General features: G+C 33.5%; 1 protein-coding gene across 3 annotated transcripts in view; it reads right to left on the bottom strand.

The window, feature by feature from the left end:
* Positions 1–21,402, bottom strand: part of SNX7 (sorting nexin 7) — a 98,021-nt gene that overhangs the window by 59,727 nt on the left and 16,892 nt on the right. For 2 of the 3 annotated variants that reach the window (XM_063106575.1, XM_063106576.1), the window contains exons 2-7: positions 15,352–15,534; positions 10,185–10,295; positions 9,603–9,767; positions 7,283–7,481; positions 5,847–6,046; positions 2,984–3,070 (exon numbers count right to left, since the gene is read on the bottom strand). In XM_063106575.1, coding sequence (XP_062962645.1) covers positions 2,984–3,070; positions 5,847–6,046; positions 7,283–7,481; positions 9,603–9,767; positions 10,185–10,295; positions 15,352–15,534 — 945 coding nt within the window. The remainder of the gene's footprint in view (positions 1–2,983; positions 3,071–5,846; positions 6,047–7,282; positions 7,482–9,602; positions 9,768–10,184; positions 10,296–15,351; positions 15,535–21,402) is intronic. The other variant, XM_063106577.1, reaches the window with a different exon arrangement.

Below are 21,402 nucleotides of genomic sequence, written 5' to 3'. Positions count from 1 at the left end.
ATTATACCACCCCCCCCCACCCCCCCCCCCCACCCCCCGCCAATCTTTGCCCTTCTTGGTAGAGCTTCATTTCACTGATCTTTTCATCATTAGTTGCTTTGCTGGATTTGCACATAGCATCCCACCCAAAGATGACTTTGATAGAGTGAAAGTAGCTCCAGTGTGTCTCCATAGAAATGGCCCCAGGGTTGTCTCCAGTGTGGCCCTGTCTGAGTTGCCATGGTAAACAACCAGGCAGATTGCTATATTCAGTTCTCTGCCAGGGTCGCCATGGTGACTGCAAAGGACTGCTCCTTAAAAGGACCTCCATGGGCACGTTTCCATGGTGACCCTATCCTGCATATTTCTAAGCAACCTCCCTTTGGTTGTTCTGTCACCAATCATGGCAGGTTCATTTTTACAGTAACTCTGGAAGGTTTCTCCCAAAGATAACATCATAACACATAGGGATTTGGAAGTGAAAGGGTCTGTAAGTAAATTAACTGTTTGAAAATGTAAACAGTGCCATTCACGATCATTAAATCAGTCCCAATACATTTTAGGAAGAAACTGTTTTGATGGGTAGCAAAGAAATCACTGCAATGCAATGTATTTGTTTCAATGTATTTGTTTCAAACCTTAACTAAAATTATGTTACAAAATATAACATAGACAAAGTGTCAAATTTCTCCAGTCTTACAACATAGCAGCTATTCAGGTATTAAATACTTTATAGTGGACATGACACACACACAAAAATGAAATCACAAATACAGACTGATCATTAGGTTATGATATCAAGAAAATGTTTATAGAGCAAAAGACAAAGTATTTGCAAGCCGAATAAAAAGGAAATGTGTTTTTCTAAGTTGAGATGGGAAATCCTAGCCATATTTGGACCAAAGCTATTTTTTTTCCCTGTGCTTTTGTGGTTAGAATAATCCCAACTAATCTTCCTTTCATTTTAAAATATGAATATGGGCCATTCTGAACAGATGACTGGTTTTTAAGTCATCTCCTGAAATTTTAAAATGCTATACTTTTTCTAGTATTTAGTCAAGAGCAAAATTTTGTCTAACCACTATTTTCAATATTTAAAAAATTATTTAATAAAAAACAAATTCTAAAGTTCAAAAGATGCAATTACAATTTTTATACGTGTCCACTGTTTTTCTTTTTGCTCCTCCAGTTGACTCTTAAAAAATTTTATATGTATATAAAAATATATATATATATATATAAAAGTGTGTGTATGTGTATATATAATTCCTACTATATGGAAAAGGTTAATTAATCTTAAGTTCCCTCCTTTCTCCTCATCTTGAGGTAAAAATAAAGATGACTTTCCCTCGAGCACTAGTCTCACTTGTTCTATGTTTTCTATTATTCTCTCTCACAAAGTCCTATCTACTACTCTGTCCACAGCAGCCCACCGTCCCACTCACGTTCTACTTAGGAGAACAGAATTTCAGTTTGAAGAATACACATAGACATGGAACACGAGGATAATTCATATCACTTTTTAATGAAGTCTCCGTGTTCTGCCCAAAGTCTGATTTAGTAAAGACTTCTTGCTTCAAGCCTTTAATATGTTTTCATGAATCAGAGTAGTCACTGCAACTTCCATTCATTCATTCATCATTCATTCATTCATTCACTAAATATGTACTGAGTGACTACCACATTCCAGGCACTATTCTAAGCGCTGGGAATGCATCAGGGAACAAATAAAAAATTCCTGCCCTTAAGGTGTTTAGATTATGAAGAGGGAGAGAAAGAAAACCAACTACAAAATCATATATTATGTTATAAAATGAGTAAAGCTGGGTAGGAAATTAAAGCAGGAAGGAGAGATGCAGAGTCCTTGGCTGGGAGAGAGTGAGGGAGAGTTCAATAATGCAGATTTACAGGGGGATTTCAAGGACTCCCCCACTCATCTGATGTAAGTGTACTCAATACTGTACTAAGTACCAATCTAAATCCTTAAATTAAAAGAAAAATTAAGAAAGCATCTTTCATAGAGTCCTCAGCAAAAGTTAACTAGAGTAATAGTCAGTTTTTCCCACTTCCATACTTGCTGAGAGACAGTATGGTCTGAGTCAGGCAAGAGATATCATCACTTCCAATCTTACTTCTGGGTTTCAACAGCTATAGAAACCTAGGCAAATTACTCCACCTTCCAAGTCTCTTCCTCAATTTTAAAAAGAATAATAATTCTGATCTGATAATATTACTCTGAAAATACACAAAGATAATAAAAAATAAACAGTAAGATACTGTGGGTAAAATAATACAATATCTAGAATTTGCATTAGAATACTTCAGAAAAAAAAAATGGCAGAAAAGATAGATGAAAAAAATTAGGCAAAATTTTGAGGATTAATGAAGTCCAGAGATGGCTGTACAAGAGCTCATTGTATGAGGGGTTTTTTAAAAGTTCATGGAAACATTTGTATTATCTTTTAATTTCATTTTTCCATGAACTTTTTGAAAACACCCTTGTATTGTAAGATCCATTTTTATGTTTGAAAATTTCCATAGTAAAGTGTTTTAAGGAAGGGATTAAACTTGAAAACAAAGATACTTCCTTTGTAAAGATTTTTATATTAATTAGAAAAAATGTGTATAGAAACATTAACTTATTTTTGTATAAATGTCTTATAAAACCAGCAAAAAAGTGGATTTATTTACTAAGTACTTACTAACCTGGAACAATGCTAGGTATTTTCAAGCCTTCTTCTAATACATTCTGTCCTTTTTAAAAAATTAACTTAATACTTTCTCTATAGTATGAGACAATATATAAGTCAGAAAGGCAGAAAAGCATTATTGTTAATTTTGCAGATTCACACAGTACTCAACATAATAGATATTTAGAAGAAATTTTAGTATCATTTGCTCAGTGCTTAGAAGCAATCATGTAATGAAGCACTGTATTGTTCATAACAATTTTCAACAATGAATTCAATATGATTATATCATTTTAAGGAACTTAAAAACTTACCAGGTCAATATCTGCTTTTTTATAGGTCAAGGCTTCAACTTTGGAATCCAGTTCTGCTTGTATTTGGTCTCTCCTTTTCATAACACCCTTCATATTAAAACATCAGGATAAAATAGGCTGCACTTAGTTTTAATAATCTTTTCTATAATGAAAATATACATTTCAAAATATAAACAGCATCTGTTCCCCAAGCCATTAGTCATTTGGGGATATAATACATTTAAGAAATTGTTTGTTTCTGTTTTAGTTTAAAAACTAAGTTAAAAGCAAGTATTTAAGATAATATTTTCAGAAATATTTTATTAGTTTTCCCAATGCACATTTTACCACTTTAAGCATTATATATACATATATACATTTGATGGAGCATTCTAGGCAAGCATAATTCTTCAGAAAGAGCAAAATATAAAACAAAAAAAATTAATGGGAACACTAGAAGTACATGCTTTAGTGTAAACTGGGCACAGCTGGGAGGTCATATGAGCTACTCACTTGAAAATGTCTACAATCAATGGAAACCTTATCTGCCTCTAGAGGGACAGTTATTCAAACAGGCAATTACAGAAGGCAATTAGAAAATTGAAATATACATTTACATCATTAGATTTTTTAGCTTGAAATGTATAAAAAATATTCATCAATTAGCCAAGCTTTTGATGAAAAAATCATGGCACTTTTTTGACTGATAGGAATTCCATCTTGTTTTCTTGAATAATCATGATTTTATGCTTCAGTGTTTTCAAACACCCTAGTGAAACAATTGAGTGTAGAATCCATCTACATCTTTAATTACTTTTGCCAATCTTTTACAATGCCTTTCCCTTGGTGACTCACTTTTCTTCTAAGACATTCTACTTAGACTTCATAGACACAAGAACTCTTTTATTTGTACTCATCTTTCACTGGTTTTCCCAATATTAAATAATGAAATTCTAATAATGAACACAAACGGCCTAATTGGGTTAAGGAAAAAATAAAAATGACTCTGGGTAAGCAAACAACTCAGCCAACAAGAGAGGAAGCGCAGGACACACAAGAGAAGGGCCTTACCCAGGTTCAGGCCTTCTGGGTGTTTTACATAGCAAGGAAGAACCTAGATGCAAATCAGTTACATGGAGGTCAAATAAGATGGTTCTACACTATTTGAATGAGAACTGAGAGGTATTAAGGATAAAAAGTATCCTGAGAACCACTCAGTCTAGTTTTGCAATTGGTGAAATCACTCATAAAACATTCAAAAAAGATTAATAAAATAACATTTCTCCCAGTTTCAAAGAAACCAATAGAAAATTCAACTAACTATCACAAACTTGGTTATATTTACTTCCATGCTTAATGGTCATTAATGTCAAGAAACCCCTTCCTTTCTCTAGCCCAAATGACTCATACTATAATTTAGTTCCATTTATTTAAGGTCTATTTCATAGAGATGAAATACTGTGCTTCGCATTCACAGATAGATTTTAGAGGTTGCCTCAGAAGACAACTAGCAAAAATTACACAAATTTAATCACTGTTGTCACAGCATTACTTTTCATTATTTTAGCTCACACTGAAGAAAACTTTCTAATATAAAACAGAACTGCAATATAAATACTACTGATTACACCCTAGGAGTCTACAGCATAGTTCAATCAAATGAGAACCTATAAAACAATTCTTTCTGGGTGCTATTATAATTTTTCCACACCTTTAATAACATAAGATTTAAAATGCACGATTTCCATCTTGACATAATACAAGGGGAAATACTATCTAATTAAGGGAAGAGAATATACAAATCAGATCTCTTTGAAGAGACATGCAAGCAGATGATCAATAATGAAATAAAACCATGGATGTAGCAAAGGAAGTTAACAGAAAGAAGCAAAAGACTCCTCAGCAGTGCAACATTAGAAGCCTTTGCAATGCAAGAAAAGTTTGTTTATAGGAGGATCCCAATAAATTCAAGTAATAGCAGAAGCCTGGAATGTCCACAAAATATTTAATGACTGTCAAGGGAAGCCTAAGCATGACAAACAAGAGAGAGGCTAAGAGAGCTTTTCTTACCAAGACAGAAGCAAAGTAAAAAAAAAAAAAAAAGAAAAAAAAAAATCCCTAGAAATCAAGGATCCAGAAACCAGACATGGCTCCAATTATCAAGAGCAGAAAAAAAGGGATATATCTCAATGTGAGCTGACTCTCTTAATGTCACCCTAAAGCACCAGAGACCTGGGGGTGTCACTCTGAATATGCAAAGTTCTGTGGCACAGGATAATACTGGATGAAAAACATTAGCTTTGCAGATAGCAATGTTAAATCCCAAATATCTGGAAACTTCTTAACTTGAACTGAGGACATAAAATGTAAAACTATGATATAAGAGGAATAAAAGCCTTTTCAAATAGTGAAAGAAAAACATTAAACTTGAAGGATTTCTTTTTAGAAGCAACCAGAAGGCAGAACAAACATCAAGTACATTCTATATAATGGTATTAAATATATTGCTAAATCAAATGTACCTAGAAGCAGTACACTGTCTTTCATAAAAAGAAATCCCTAATCTATAAGAGCACTAAAAAAATTTTAAGTAAAATTTTAAAAAACTAATAATATTCCCTAAATCTTGATTGAGTATGTTTCAAGTCTACGTGTAGTCTTATAAACTGTTGGTGTTGCTACTGACTATTCCTGTCATTCATCAACGTATTCTTTTATTCATCTATTCATGTGCACAGTGAAGAAATATTTATTGAGAATCTACATGCTAAGCATCCTGCTAGGATAGGAAGATAGTGGTGAAAAAAACAGAAATAGAAACCACCTTTACAGAGTTTGTAATCAGGTAAAGCACTGAGGTAAAATTACAACTAAGTATTCTTACCATTAACATTTCACTATAAAGCACATACTCATGTACAACAGGAAGCAGGGCCTCTGAGAGTCCAGACATTCGTTTTTCAGTGGCCTTACAGCATTTGTCAATGCAGCTTGCAACACCTTTTAGAGTATCAACCAGTTCCTCTTCTGATGCTGACCACAGAATATAAATTGGGCCATATTCTTTCATTTCATCAAAATATTCTAAAAAAAATTAATTAATTCATAAGTTCTTCAATTTATAAAAGTTTTCAAAATCCCTATATCACAGATAGTAAAAAGGAACCTTATTTCTCTCATTGTGCACATATTCTCACACATGAACATGAGAAAATGGGTATCACCCTTTATTAAAATGACCAGCCACTCAGGTTTGCCCAAGTCAGTCTTTGAATTACTACTGTCCAAGACAACCAATAATAGCATCCCTTTTCATTGTCAAAAGTCTCCTGGCTTAGAAGATAAATTATATGATCGCCATATCTATTATGAATATCTGCCTACCACACAACTACACCTGAGTGCTCATAAGCACCATGCACTAAATAAAGCTTATTTTCTTTCTCCTCTTCTTCTGATTATATATCAGACTTACTGGTAATCACTATCCAAAGATCTAAGCAAAACTGGGAGTTATCATAGACTCATACTTGCACAGAGCCAGTCAATCACCAATTCTAATATTTCTAGATCTTAAACTACCTACTACTTACCTACCTTTACTTCCACTGCCATCAGCATCTCTCAGCTATACTATTGGAAGGGACTCAACTATTCTCCCTATTTCCATTTTTGTCAAGTATATAAACATTGAAGCTTCTTAGCTAAATTAGAAAGTCCTTTATGATCAGTCCCTACCTACCTCTCCTACCTCTTGAGATTCTCTGCCAAATATGTTTTGATTCAAGCCAAAAAAATCATTCATTCACGAATATCCTATGATTTCTCCTGACTCAAACATTCGCTGAACTTTCAAAAAGAATGAAACGGAGGCCACCAGAGGTGGGAGGGAGGAAAGGAAGGGGAATTAGCAAGAAATTGGTAAAGGGCCACAAAAAAATGATTACATTGTGTAGTGATAGATAAAATAATTATCTGGAAAAAAAATAAGTAATTTGCACATGACCCTTTGCCCTGCCTTCTAACCATTTCTATCACCAACAAACTAGTTCTAATCCTTTAAATCCCAGCATCTGATACCAACTTCACACAGCCACATCCAAAACTCCATAAGTGGGAAGCTAGTGACTAATGAAAGCAAATGGGGACTGGCCATGACTACCTTCAAAATCATTTAGGGATCAGAAATGTTCACAACACAGCTGGACATAAGCCAAAATTCGAAGGTGAAATTCTAACAACATTGCAATAGAACACCAGCAAATGAGAAGATCCATCAGAAATTGAACTTTGAAATCACATTTCAGTGATTTTACGTACCCCTTTCTTCCTTGTAAATTCTCTGAGATATTTTATCTATCAAATTTATTTTCTGGCTAAATGTTTCAATAAAGTTATGCATTTCCATGAACTCCTCTGGGCGGTTTTTAACTCCTCTCATTGAGGATGCAACAGCTCGGACTGTCTGCCCCATCCTGCTTAGCAATCCAGGCCCTTGCTTCTTGTGCGAAGAGAGTTCCTAGAAACAAAAAAATGAAATGTTTGTGGTGAAGCAAGTAACAATATTCCAAGACCCAATAAAAAAAGAAACCTAAATCGAAGAATAAAGTAAAGATAATAAAAGTTTCATATACATTTTTCTTTTTCATGTTAGTTTGAAGCAGATGAGTTTTATTACGGTACAGTTTCTCCTCTAAGTGTGTCTCCTTAATAATACTCCCTTTCAAAGTACTCATGTAAAACAGGTACATAGTCCTTCCTCAGAGTATAAGTCTTTAAAAGAACAGGGTTTGACTGAGGTAACAGTGCTCAAGGAAATACTAGAGAAGATAAGAGGGTGCCATCTATATTTTATAACAGGAATTTAGTGGAAAAATGATTGACAGAAGATTTCTCAGGACTAAATTACTCCCTGAAAAAGAAAATTGGAAAACTTCATTAATTCTTTAGATATACTTATAGCTAATATTATTGAGAGTGTAATACAATCTAGGCAGTATCCTCACATTTTTATGTACATAACTCACAATAAACCTATGAGGCAGGTCCTATTAGTTTCCTTATTTCACAGAAGAAAATAGAGATTAAGTAAGTTGCTCAAGATCCAAGAGCAATTAAGCAGTAGAACAAGGAACAGAATTATGGAAGTCTGATTCCAGAGGCTTCACTGTTAAGCACTAACCTACTCTGCCTCCTTAAAGTCATTAGGATAGTTCGTAAATAGATACTACCTGACCATAGCTCTTCAACCAACTAAAGTGGGCAAATTGTGACACCACCTCCACTGGCTAGTTGTCTGCAGAGAAAGATTTTTAATAAGACACGTAACTAGTTATTTCCTAGTTATTAACCTAGGAGGGACAGCTACAGACTTGAGAAACGCTATAAGAGGATATACCACACACAAAAGAACCCCTTTAGAATTACGGCATATTTTAAAAGAACAACAAAAAAGACAAGGGATTCTGATGACAGTTGTAGCACTTGTTGAAACACAGGTTTGGGGCTAAATAAAAGCTGAAGAGTAACACACAAGAAAAAAATTTATAAATAATAATGCTGACTAACTAATCCACAGATAAAAATATTATTATGTGTTATTTAGCCAAATATTACATAACATATCGTCTATCTTCTCCAGGCTTTCTTTCCTGAACATCCTACAGAAAATAATATACATAAAGTAAACTCGTTTATTTCCAAGATAGTGTAATTTTGTATGCAAATAATAACAAATGCCATCCTTGACCAGGCAACACGTCCATCCAGAAGTACTACTGCATCATCTGATAGAGTAAACATTATCAGAGACAGCACAAGTCACAACTGGCAAACTGTTACTCCAACTGTTGACTATAGAGAATGTTTTTTAACAGCTTCTAAGGTTCTGGAGTCAGGCCACAATTTCACATCATATAAGTCACAAATGAGCTTCCAGACAGCAGGACTATCTGTCGAGATTGAAATGAACCACCTTTTAGCTTCTACCACTTTGGTAACACTGAGAGATATAAAATTTAACATTGGCCAGTAATTACTTGATATCAACCATTTGTCCTATCTATTATCTGTCTTGCTGAGTTATAGCTTTATAGAAGAAAGGAAAAAAGAAATAGAACATATAAGATTATTGTATTAGAAATTAGATCCCTTTCCTCACTTAGGTAATTGAAGGAAAAGTAAGGAGACAGTATTATCTACCTATCTATCCATCCATCCATCCATCTGCCTATCTATCTATCCATCCATGTATCCACTTAATAAAGGCTTTTGTCCTCTCTTGAAAGCCCTGGCCCTTTACTATTCAAAATAGTGTCAATAAAAGAAATATATTTATATATGTTCAGTATTGGCTATATATGCAAGAAGCACCTTGACATTTAAAAAAAAATAATTCAACTACCAAGAAAAATAAGAGTATGTGCACATTAGGAAGACACAAGATTTCTATAATGTTTCTATAATGTTTATGTGTAACAAGGTTACATCTGAAGGATGTCTCTTCGGTGTTTTTTTTAAAATTCCATCTCAATTCAAGGACATCACTGCCTGATTTGCAAAGGTAAACAAGAGGAAGCATACAACCTACTATAAATATAGATGCTAAAGGATTATGTGAGCATAAATAAAAATTCTTTACCCAAGCTTGTGCAGTGAGAAAAACTTTGAAGTCTTCATTAAATGTTAAAGTTGGATGATCAGCAATTCGGTTCAAAAACGTATGTAATGCCTTTCTACGAGTCTCAATGAAGTCATCATTAAAGCGTTCCACCATTCCTTTCACTATAAACTTTTCTGGCAATGGCTAAAGCAAAATAAATAAATAAATAAAAAGGTTTCTGAGCATTATAAAATGGGACACAGGTTTACAAGGAATTTTATACTTTTTGTTCTTGGAAGACTAGCTGAACATCTGATCATTTCTTACAAAAATTATTTTTTAAAAATTCACAACACTACTTGCCTTTGCTTTGTCAGTGTAAAAATTTTTTTTAAAAAATTCACTACACTAGAACCAAAAATGTGAAATCATAACATATCACAATAGCTGAAACAAACAAATTTACAAATCTGTACACAGACTGAAAAGTTTAGAAATAAATGTGTTTCTAAGATAAATTAATTACACTGAATTTAAAGGCCTGAAATTAGGTGTAAGTGACTCTAAAAGATTCACAAGAAAAAATGATAGGTATTCTATGACAAAAACTTGTAAACTTACTGGAATAATCAGAGTGGGGTGTGCTTCTTCCAGTTTTCCCTTCAACCAAAGGAAATCTTGATAACGTCTCCTAACTTCAAATTCACTGGAGTCAAATTCTCCACGAGATGTCTGAACAAAGCAGAAGGAAAGAAGAGCACGTGCAATATAAGGCAGAAGACATTTGCCTAATGTTATTTTAGACATTCTGAAATAAATGGGTCTCTAAGAAAAATTAGCAAATCGTAATTATTCAGTGTTTGTCAGCGTGTATTTTTTTTTTTTTTTTAAGTTATCTATTCATGTAGCAGATGAAACAAAGCAAACTTTCTGGTATTTCCAGAAAGAAAGCAAACATCATACTTAAATTTAAAATCTAAACTGAAAGATCTGTCTTACAACAACCATCTGCCTTCCACAAGATCTTAACTACTATTATCTTTGGCCTGACTTTCTTGCTAACAAGTGTGTTCTGAATTTAGGTTTCAAATATATTTCTTTCCTCAAAATGATCAGAATTCAGAATTTAAGGAAAATCCTATTTTTACGATTTGGAAAATAACTTGAACATAACTGAGAAAAATGTTTTCTTGGAATTTGCTCAAATGAATTGCTTTGCTAAAATTTGCTTTTCATATAGGAAAATTCTACCATTTTACAGAATGATTTTATCACTGTTCTAAAAAAATGTAATTAATGGATATTTGATTTAAAAAGAAAATCTTCCTATCATTTCTCAAGAAACTTTATTTTGAGTTACATGCCTAAACTCCTAAAAATTAAGCAAATATATTAAAATGTCTGCTCTCAACAAACCAAATATCTATGCCAAGAACATGGGTAAAATATCAACCTCACTTCTACTACCTGAATTCCAAGCCAAAAACAAAAACATGGGGGATTACCTAATACATACTCACCTCTCATAAGAAAATAATCACTCACAACAATACCTTACTCAACTGAATTTTTGCATGTTAGAAATTACGTGCAGTAATATTTAGATTGAGATTTTCCTGAAAGAATAAAGATTGAATAACACATTGCATATATATTTCACACTCACCAGAAATATCTATCTCCCAGACAGATGAACACAATTGTAAAATTCATAAGATGCAATCTTAACTGTCACGAAATAAGGTTTGTGAAAGCTATACTTTCCAAAGTTTATTCTTTTAAAATGAATGTTTAGAGTATCATACAATATATCTTAGTAAAACATTCCCTTTTTAGTGGGAAAAAGTGTGAGTAAATGTGATGTAGAAGTCTAAGAAAATAAATGTTCACAAAACACTAAAAAATCTGAATTATTATGCAAAATGGTATAAAATATGGAAATGGTAAAAATAGGAAAATTAAATCTAGAGAAACATAGTTTAACAATATATATACTGGTTTGTACATGTGCATATATATATGCAAATACACACATGCATGCATACATACATATGCACACAAAACATGGTCTAAAGTAACTCATTAAAAAATATTTATTGAGCACCTCCTTATGCCAGGCACGTATGTACAGGTTCACTACCAGTTTCCAAGACAATAAATTGGCATAACCAACAACAAAAGCACTCAAAAACTGGGCAGTTAAAATAAGACTGAGCTGTACATGTTCTCAAGAATTTCCAACACTCTAAGTAAACAGAAAACAACCTGGTATATATGCCAGTAAGAAGATATAAAATCAAGTCAAATAATTGGTTGATTCTGTCTTCACCACTCTGGCATTGACTTAAAAGGACTCTCCAACATACTGCAATAACAGAGAAAGAAAACAGAGGAGATAAGTCTCAGAGAGAATATGCTATTTCTTCCTACTATAAGAATTTATTCTACTCCTGAAGAGTTATATGAGATACATATGTAGGAATATGATGAGGGGAAAAAACTATTACCAGCTAGGTTCGGATCATGACTAATTTCCCTACAGCAGGGATTAGAATCATTTTATCATCTGAAGTGGCCAAATCTCGTCATAAAAGAGAGACAAAAGCTTTGAAACTATAGAAATAACTGGGTTTGATGACAGATCTCCAAGTAAGAAAGAACATATGTTCTACAAAGTTCGTTTGGACCACAAACAATGCTTCTAACCTAGAATACAGTTTTCTACTAAAGCAATATTGTAAACGGTGTTTAATTTTTCATGTCTGTCCATAAATGCTTGGGTACTTGAAGTTTCTAATGAACTCATGTGATCTATACCCTAAAATACATTTATTCAACAAACACCAACCTTTGCTCAAATGCAAACAGTTACTCTAAGCTCTGAGGATATAGAGAACTGTTTTTGAGGAAAATTAATCCTAATAGTCAGTTCAGCCAATCAAGAACCTAACTTAACCCCTACCTGCACATTGGCAGGCATTTTTAGGTTTGTCTTCATGATGAGGAAAGTCCCTTATTAAATCTCTCAGCTCTAACTTCTATATGTACTAAGAGAACACATATCTCCAGATCTCCAAAAGAAAAAGTACTTCTTTAGAGCAGTTACCTAAGATATGTTAATCTGGAGAATAAAAGGTAATTTCCCATAAGGAGAACAGCTGCCAGAAATGTGGGCTACCTGATATAATTATTCACAGTCAAATCATCCTTAAGTATTCCTAACTAGGAGATTGTCTGTGTAGATATGTGCATATGTATATGTATAGTCTTATAATCCTTAGTGGCCATGAATATAAAAATTTGTAAAACTAAAACTTTCTCACGGAAACTATCTATGAACCTCCAAATTAGATGGTGTACTCCATGCTCGTAATATCCTGCATTTTTTCTTTACAACATTTATAACTACAATTAAATAACTAAGCATATAATTAATTTTTAATATCATCACACACACCCAGACACACAGACACACCAGACTGAAAGCTCCATGAAGGCAGAAGGCTCCTTCCATCAGGTCTGTCCTGATCACTGATGTAGTCTAAATATACATGCACAGAATCTGGTACATAATTGGCACCCAATAAAACTTTGTGAGATAAATGAGTAAATGAATAAATGATGATAAGTCAATAAAAAAAAGACTATTTGATAACATACATCTACTAGATGTTTATATATTAGCATAAATAATGTATATTTCTGTCTGTATAGGTATAGTCTGTATAGTAGGAAATAGTAAAAGTAATGGGAAGTACAAGAAAGGAACTTAGTTTACAATAGTTAAACTGAAAGAGATAGCTTGTCATATTCATATACAGATGCACAAACATCTAATACAAAAAGTGTAGAGCATAAAAGTAATGTAAATTGTCTAGGCTTAAATCCCAGCGAAACTAATTGCAATGTTGTATAACCTCTGGCAGGTTACTGAGTTTCAGTGTCCTCATTCACAAAATGGGAATAAATCATAATACCTGTGTTATACGATTGTTGTTAGCTTAAATGAGTTAATATGTAGAAAGTTCAATATTCCACTCCATGTAGTCTTGCTCTACCACCTCCTGATATAACTAAGATACTATAAATTCCTTCACTCACTCATTCACCAAAAATTTAAATTGATTATTTACTATATCCTAAGAATTGTGTTTGAAATTACAGGTAACTTAAGATAGTTATCTTCCTTGAGAAGCTCACAGGCTCACTGGGAATAAACACAAATACACACACGTAGTTATCTACTCATATACAGGTAGGTGGCAATTACTTAACACTTACCATGCGTTAGCCACTTTGCATTGTGTTTTACTTTGATTACTTATCGTAAATCAATTCTTACAGCAGTCTTACAGAACTAGGTTCTATTATCATCTTAGTTTTATATATTTAAGAAAAAAAAAAACTGAGGCTTAGAAGGATTAAATATGTGTTTTTCGGTTAGCTGGTTAGCTCACTCACTAGAGTGTGGTGCTGATAACACCAAAGTCAAGGGTTCAGATCCCCATACTGGCCAGCCACCAAAATAAATAAATAAATAAATAAATATTTTTTTTAAATGTATGCTTTTAGATTTCTTTGCTATGTTGACTCTAATATTTCACATTCTTTAAGAGTTCAGTTAGAAAATTATGAGAAAACAGAAGAAAGATGACTACTTCAGCCAGAAGGGTGGTAAACTAGAGCTTTCACAAGCATCCACCATTTTGAGCTGTATCTTGAAAAGTGGGGGATGAACACATCAAACAGAAGGAAAAGCATATGTAAAGTCATGAGAGCAAGAAATACCCTAGAATATTTAGAGAACAGAAGCAGCTCTATGTGAGTAGAGAACAGGGGTACTGGTTGTGGGGAGGAAGGAATGAGTCTTACATGGTAACTTGACTCAGACTTGAGAAGTTCTTTATATGTCATGCAAAGGAGCTTATATTTTGTTCTGTAGGAAATGAGGGGCCAAGGAAGGATTTTAAGAATTTTAGTGAAGAGATAAGGTGTGTGTATATATATATATATATATATATATTTAAGAACCATAACAAGAAGCAGTATGGAGGTTGCACTGGAAGAAGTGATTATAGGAACAAAGCTAAGAATCTTTTCAGCTACAAAAGAGATGTATTTACACATATATGAAGCATAGAGGTCTAGAGTGAGGCTTCATAAACAAAACATTATAACTTACAAAGACAATTCTTAAAGACTGCTATTAAATAAAGGATTTAAATTTTTTTAAAAACATTGTTTAGTTGCTATATTTTGTCTAAGGTAAACTGTCTTTTTGCAGACTTGCCCTAGGATTAAGGAGACTTGGGTTCTAGATCCACTTCCACTCTTGAATTATTGGACAAGTAACAGTATCTCATTTAGATAATAAAGTGGACACATGGTCCTATTTAGAAAACAAATAATATACTTTGTAATCTTCAGAAGAAATGTAAATATAAAATATTACATCATGTTTTTAACTATTTGTTTTTCTTATTAGCAACCTAAGGCCTTTTTCCAAAGGTATCTTTTAATTTTTTTAAACTAAAAACCTAAATGTTCTTTCCTAAGAAGCACAACTGCTATAAAATGAGTGACCATTTCTCAAGTCAATTTGAACTTCACTGACTTCATACATAAAAAATGTAGGACAAATAAGATGCAATGTATTACCCAAAACAGTTGAAAAAAATAAAAGTCAATTCAGCTAAGATTCTGTACTGTTGAGAGTTACAATGAACAAGAAACACTTCAAAAAGTTCAGAGAGCAGCTATATTCAAGAACATGTTCTTCAATGTGTACCTTAGTAATAATTCTATAAGTGATGAAAGTTTCAATTGTAGTAACATGGCTTTCAGGTTCATCAACTGTAATGAAGAGATCCTTTAAATCTGGCTCATCTTCAAACTTGACTTGGTTTATCATTGATAAAGGAGATGTTGGCATCATAGGACTGAAGGAGTTCATGTCCATCAATGAGGCATCCTAAGGAATAAAACATGCAAAAATTACCATAAATAGGGAAAAAAAATTGTTAAAATCCTCTTATTTCTCAGACACCTCCAAGGACAAAAAGGATTATTGGACTTCTGGTTAAATATGGTATGTTGACCATGTATTTTTATCTCAACCTTCTCTTAAAATCCCACCCAAAAAATGACAGTAAAGATAGAAACAAACAAAAGAAGGCATAAACCCTCAAGGGTTGCTATGGTTTGAATGTCTGTGTTCCCTCCAAAATTCATGTTGAAACTTAATCCCAATGTTAGGAGTTGGGCTTTTAGAAGATGATTAAATCCTGATATTAGCGACTTCATAAAAGGACTGGAGAAAACTAGCGAGCTCCTTTTTTGCCCTTCTGCCTTCTTCTACATGAACACTCAGCAACAAGGCAGCATATTGGAAGCAGAGAGCAGCCTTCACCAGAAACCAAATCTGCCAGCACCTTGATCTTGGATTTCTCAGCCTCCAGAACCGTTGGAAATAAATTTCTATTACTTATAAATTACCCTGTCTCAAGTATTATGTTATAGCAGCACAAACACACTAAAACAGGGATAAAAAGAAGAATATATAGCAAATGAGAAAGGTCAACTCCATCTTGGAAACTGGAAATCTGATTGTCAAATAGCAACTGAAAAAGCAATGTAGAGAAAGCTGAAATGTAACCTAGAAGAGAATGGTAAACTAGGAAGAAGCAAGCATATTTACTGTAGGATCTCAGAAAGGCTCAGGAATTGGAAGCAACAGGAACTTGTGGACACAGAGGTGTTGGTACAGCTAAAACCAGACGATTGATTGAAAATCTAATAAAATTTAAAAAAGTTATTCCTCATCTACCCCACGTAATCAGGTGACTTTCCCACCCCAATTTTGCAGAACACTTGAAGTTTACTTTCTGCAGTGTCTCTGAACTGGAGAGCACCAGGTTGGATAGAGAGAAAGGCCCTAGGAAAATACAGATATCAAGTGAAAGTCCTGCATATTAGATGGAAAGACATCCAATCCTCTTCCTTCACTTGATCCCAACAATTCCGACAGAAAAATGTGAAACCCCACTGTTTAATCCCATTCACTTTGGGGAGGACAATAGTGGGGTTGTATTCCTTAAAAATTCCATCACCATGACATTTCATAATAGTAGAGATTTTTTTTTAATTTCTGAAAGCTTTCAGAGAGAATATAAACAGGTAAAATAAAATAGGAATCTCAAGAATCACAATGGCATTGGATGCATGTCAATAAAATACTGTACTCAAAATTTTGAGAGGAAAGTATTTTCCACCTAGAATTATATATATACCCTGGCAAAGTGCCATCCAACTATACATGTAGAATAAAGCCTTTTCAGACAGGCAGGATTTCAAAACCTAACTTCCCATGCACCAATTCTTTGGATGCTCCTTTACTTCTCCAAAATAAGGGCAATTACTAAGAAAGAAGAAAAATAATCTAAAAACAAATAAGCCAACAAAACAGAAAAGCAAAGGGAATTTCCTGGATGATAGCGAAAGAATGTTCCAGGCTGACAGCTTTGCAGCTAACTTAGAGACAGACTATACAGACTGGACTAGGATGATGTCTCCAAGGAGGCAGGGAGATCATGAGGGAGAAAGAACAAAGGAAGAGAAAGAGGAAGGAAAGAGGGATGGAGGAAAAGAGAAGAAGAAAGAGGAGTGAACAAAGGAGGGAAGGAAAAAGAAAAGGAAGAAAGGAAACAAATGAAGAGAAGGAAGTGAAGGAAGGAATGAGGAAAGGAAGAAAGAAAGAAAACTGATAGAATACCTAGTATATTTAAATATGAGAGGAAGCATGCCTGTGTTAGACTCATAGATGAACTATAATTGGTACCAAGAAATCCAAGAGGGAAGGAGAAAGCAAGAGAGGGAGACAGGGAGGAATGAGAAAGAGAGAATGAATGAATGAATGAATGAATGAAGAACACTAAGGAAAACAAAAGCTGTACAAGAATGAAAATGTAATCATATTTCACTATATGGCTTGACTGTGAATAAAAATAAATTGTTCATAATCCTGGATTTACCTTAAAATGGTGATGTAATTATATTAAGCTGATGTGAGAAAGAAAAATACATGTAATGAGGGGAGAGAACATTGCCTATAAAATAGCTTCAAAAATGTCAATACCATGAAGGAAAAAGAAAGATGAAAAATGGTTCCAGATTCAAGGAGACCAAACAGACACAACAGCTATATGTAATACGTGATCCTGGATTGGATTTGTACCAGGGGATAAGAACATTTTTTCTTTCTCTGAAGGATTATTGGGAAAATCAGAGAAACTCTAAAGAGTCTGTGGAACAGACTGTTGTATCAATGGTAATTTCCTGATTTGGATGTTTATACTGTGATTATGTAGGAGGGAGACTGTTCTTGTTTTCAGAAAATATACAAAGACCTATTTAGGAGTAATGGGTATCACGTCTCCAGTTTAATGAGAGAAAACAAAAGTTGTGAAATGGTAACAGGTGGGGAATCTTGGTTCTTTGCAAAAGTCTTGCAACCTTCCTCTAAATTTGAAATTCTTTCAACATAAAAATATATTTATAGTTTTAAAGTCATTCTATCTTTATATCATTATTACATAATATTACACAACATATATCATTATTCTATCACTATAGTCTTATCATTCTATAAGGATTAAAATAAAGCAAAACAAACCAATTAAAAATTAAAAAATGCAGCATCCCTTGCTTTATACAGACTGCCATTAACTGTTCATGATCCTTAGAAGCAAATTCAGAACTTCCTAAGCTATTTTTGTTCCTTGTTACATTCTTCATTTTAAAATTACATACATTGCTTTTTTTATTTTTCAATTTTCTACTAAGCAAAATGAAGAGTATTTATTTAGTCAATTAATTATATGAATGTAGATGCACAGGTTTCTATTTTACTCAGTGGGTTATAATCCATTAATGTGACTTATTTTGATGTTTATAACTCTCCCAGATTTGGCTGGGGGGGAGCCCCTTAAAGCTGGCACCTGTGCACTTTTGATTTACCTTCATTATTCCTTGAGCACTTTATTTTCTGGCATAACAAGATGTTTAAGGTTGATCTTGTTCTTTCCCTGCCCCAGCCCTAGAATCAGACATTTCTCCAAGGAGCTCTGGCTCCTTTTAGAGGAGGCTGGTATTCACAAACCAAGATATGAGTTGAGTAGTAGGAAATATATGTACCACACACACACACACACACACACACACACACACACACACACACACAGATCTAGATTTATGGATAAATATAGAAATAGAAATAGATATGAAATTCCAAGAGTTCACACTGATACCTTCGATTCCAATTTGATACCATATAAATTTCTCCCTTTCCATATTTATAACTCATTTCTCCAGCAGTGAGAAGACTAGCTCCCATTATCCTGAATATAGTTACTTATTGGCTCAATTCCTCTGTATGTGACCAGTTCCCAACCATGCTGGCTGCCTCCTCCTCTCAGACCACACATGCCAATGCAGCCTCATTCGCAAGGAAGCCTCTTAGCCCCAATCTCACTGGCCATTTCCTTGGCCACACTGGTCATCTGCTTAGTTACATTCAATACTTGTTTTGTTTTGTCTAAATAAAGAAAAGAAAAATATGGGAAGGGAAGGGCTACATGTTATTTTTTATAAATATATTTTTTAAAATTAAACAAAAGAATAATACATAAATTTTAAATACAAATAATACTTCATTCATATGCAAAGATAAAACTAACACTATCAATAGGACAGTTGAGTTATTTCTGCAGCAGGAGTAATGACTTGCTCTTCGACTCTATACTTTCTCTTTCAGATTCACTTTTCCCCCAAATGTAAGGATTCATCTGTTAGAATCAAAAGTTTTGTCTGTTGTCATGATAAAAGAGAAAAGTTAACTGACATTAGTGAGTTAAATCTGCAACAAAGCCCTTCTTAGCTTACCAACAAAGTTGCCCAGTCCTGAGTGAAAAAATCATTATAAATAAGGCCAGAAGTGGCTTCTAGTCCTGTCTCTACCATTGACTAAGCAGGTGACCCTGAACCATGAGTTCAGCCTTTCTAGGTTAAATTAAGCAGCTGGACTTGATCTCCAAAACCTCTCCCAGCTCCAAATGCATTAATACAGTAAAATGTAATAAATTATGATGTTTTAGAAAAAGTATCTTTTGTAGAACTATGAAGGAGGGGGAGGATGAAATCATAACACGGACTTGTGTATCCCTCAAACCAAATCAATAAAAATGCTTTTGAAGCATAGATAATATCCAGAGCACTTCTCTAAAGGCTCTTCCCACAAAAAGTTTAGCTATGTGAACTATAATACAGCATTTAGGCAACGCTTCAATGTAATAATAGATGACGTATTATTGTAGGATACACTAAATGAAAAGACAAAAATAACAATGTTCGTTAAGATTAAGAAGTTTCACTGAAAGAGTTGTAAAAGGAAAACATTTAAGAATGATTTGGGCCAAGGAGTAAAAGACAAATTTCAGTTGCATCATCAGGCACACAAAAATAGAGGCAATAAATGTCTTGCAACAAAAGTGTAGTGAAGTAAATCATTTTATATCTTTATGATAAGAAATGATAAATTCTATCATAGAATACAATAAAATGATTAAAAGTAATGTCTTAGAAGAATATACAATAACTTGGAAAAAATGCCACAGTATGTTGTTAAAAAAAGCAAGTTATAAAATTTGTGTACAACCAGATTTCAATGTGTGTTTGTATGTATATGCCCAGGAGGGAGGGGAGAAGAGGGAGGAGAAGAAGGAAAGAGAGAGGGAAAAAGAACTTAGAAGCTATATTAAAAATATTTATATTATTTTGTAATCAGAAAAAATATGTTAAAATAGTTAGAGTCAACACTGTACATGATGTGTTCAGAGACAGTAAAAACCATGGTAATAAGTTAAAAGAGTTGTCTAGGGTCATTTTGGCAGAAGAACTTGGATTACATTTAATTTTTTTTCTTAACCCTTCAAGGTTGCATAGTCAAAAAGGAAATTTAAAAATATGTCTAGAATCCACTAAAAATGGATTGTCAAAATAAATTATGGGATGCTAATATAATGAAATACAAATAGCCATTAAAAACAGCATTTAGAGCTTCCAAATAAATGTGCAATCAGCATGTACAAAAATCTCAAAAACCATTTCATATAAACAGTAGTTTTTAAGTTGACAAATTGTAATTTGATGAGCAGACATATTTTAATTTCACTGACATCACATACAACTATGTGCTTTGGCATTCTTTGTACTCACCCTCCTAACTCACCACAACCCACTTCTTTTACCTACTACATAATTTAGCATTCTATTTCTTCTGCTTAAAATGCATCCTTTTGTAGAGTGGGAAAGATCTGCATGAATTTACAAAGGCTCACAATTCCAATGAGTGTAGTGTGGTTTCATAAAAATATGCTTCAATATCTAGCAAAGGAAGAAATTACAGGCTGAAATTTAGTAACATCCAAGATTTCAGTAGAAGGATTTAAATTACTGTGAATCACTCAAAAACATTCTTAAAACCTCAATAAAACTGACTATCTAAAGTGTTTTATATTCACTTCAAAAAAAGTAAAGAAAATATACTGACAATACTTAAAAGATTTACATTTGGACATGAATAACTGAAGAAAATAAAGTGTTAGAGAAGATCCAAAGAAGCAATTAACCAAAAAGAACTCCATTAAACTTTTGTGGTTGATACTTTTCAGGAGAAATGGATCATCAGAATTTATTTTTTCCAAAGGTCTCACCTCCACAATGTCTGTCCATCTGTCTCTGTCTCTCTGTCTCTCTCTCTCTCTCTCTGATACAGATGTTATCA

This window comes from Cynocephalus volans, chromosome 8 (genome assembly GCF_027409185.1).
Source record: "Cynocephalus volans isolate mCynVol1 chromosome 8, mCynVol1.pri, whole genome shotgun sequence".
In the NCBI taxonomy this organism is placed as follows: domain Eukaryota; kingdom Metazoa; phylum Chordata; class Mammalia; order Dermoptera; family Cynocephalidae; genus Cynocephalus; species Cynocephalus volans.
Note: the sequence above shows the minus strand (reverse complement) of the source record. Positions and strands in the feature narration are given on the sequence as shown.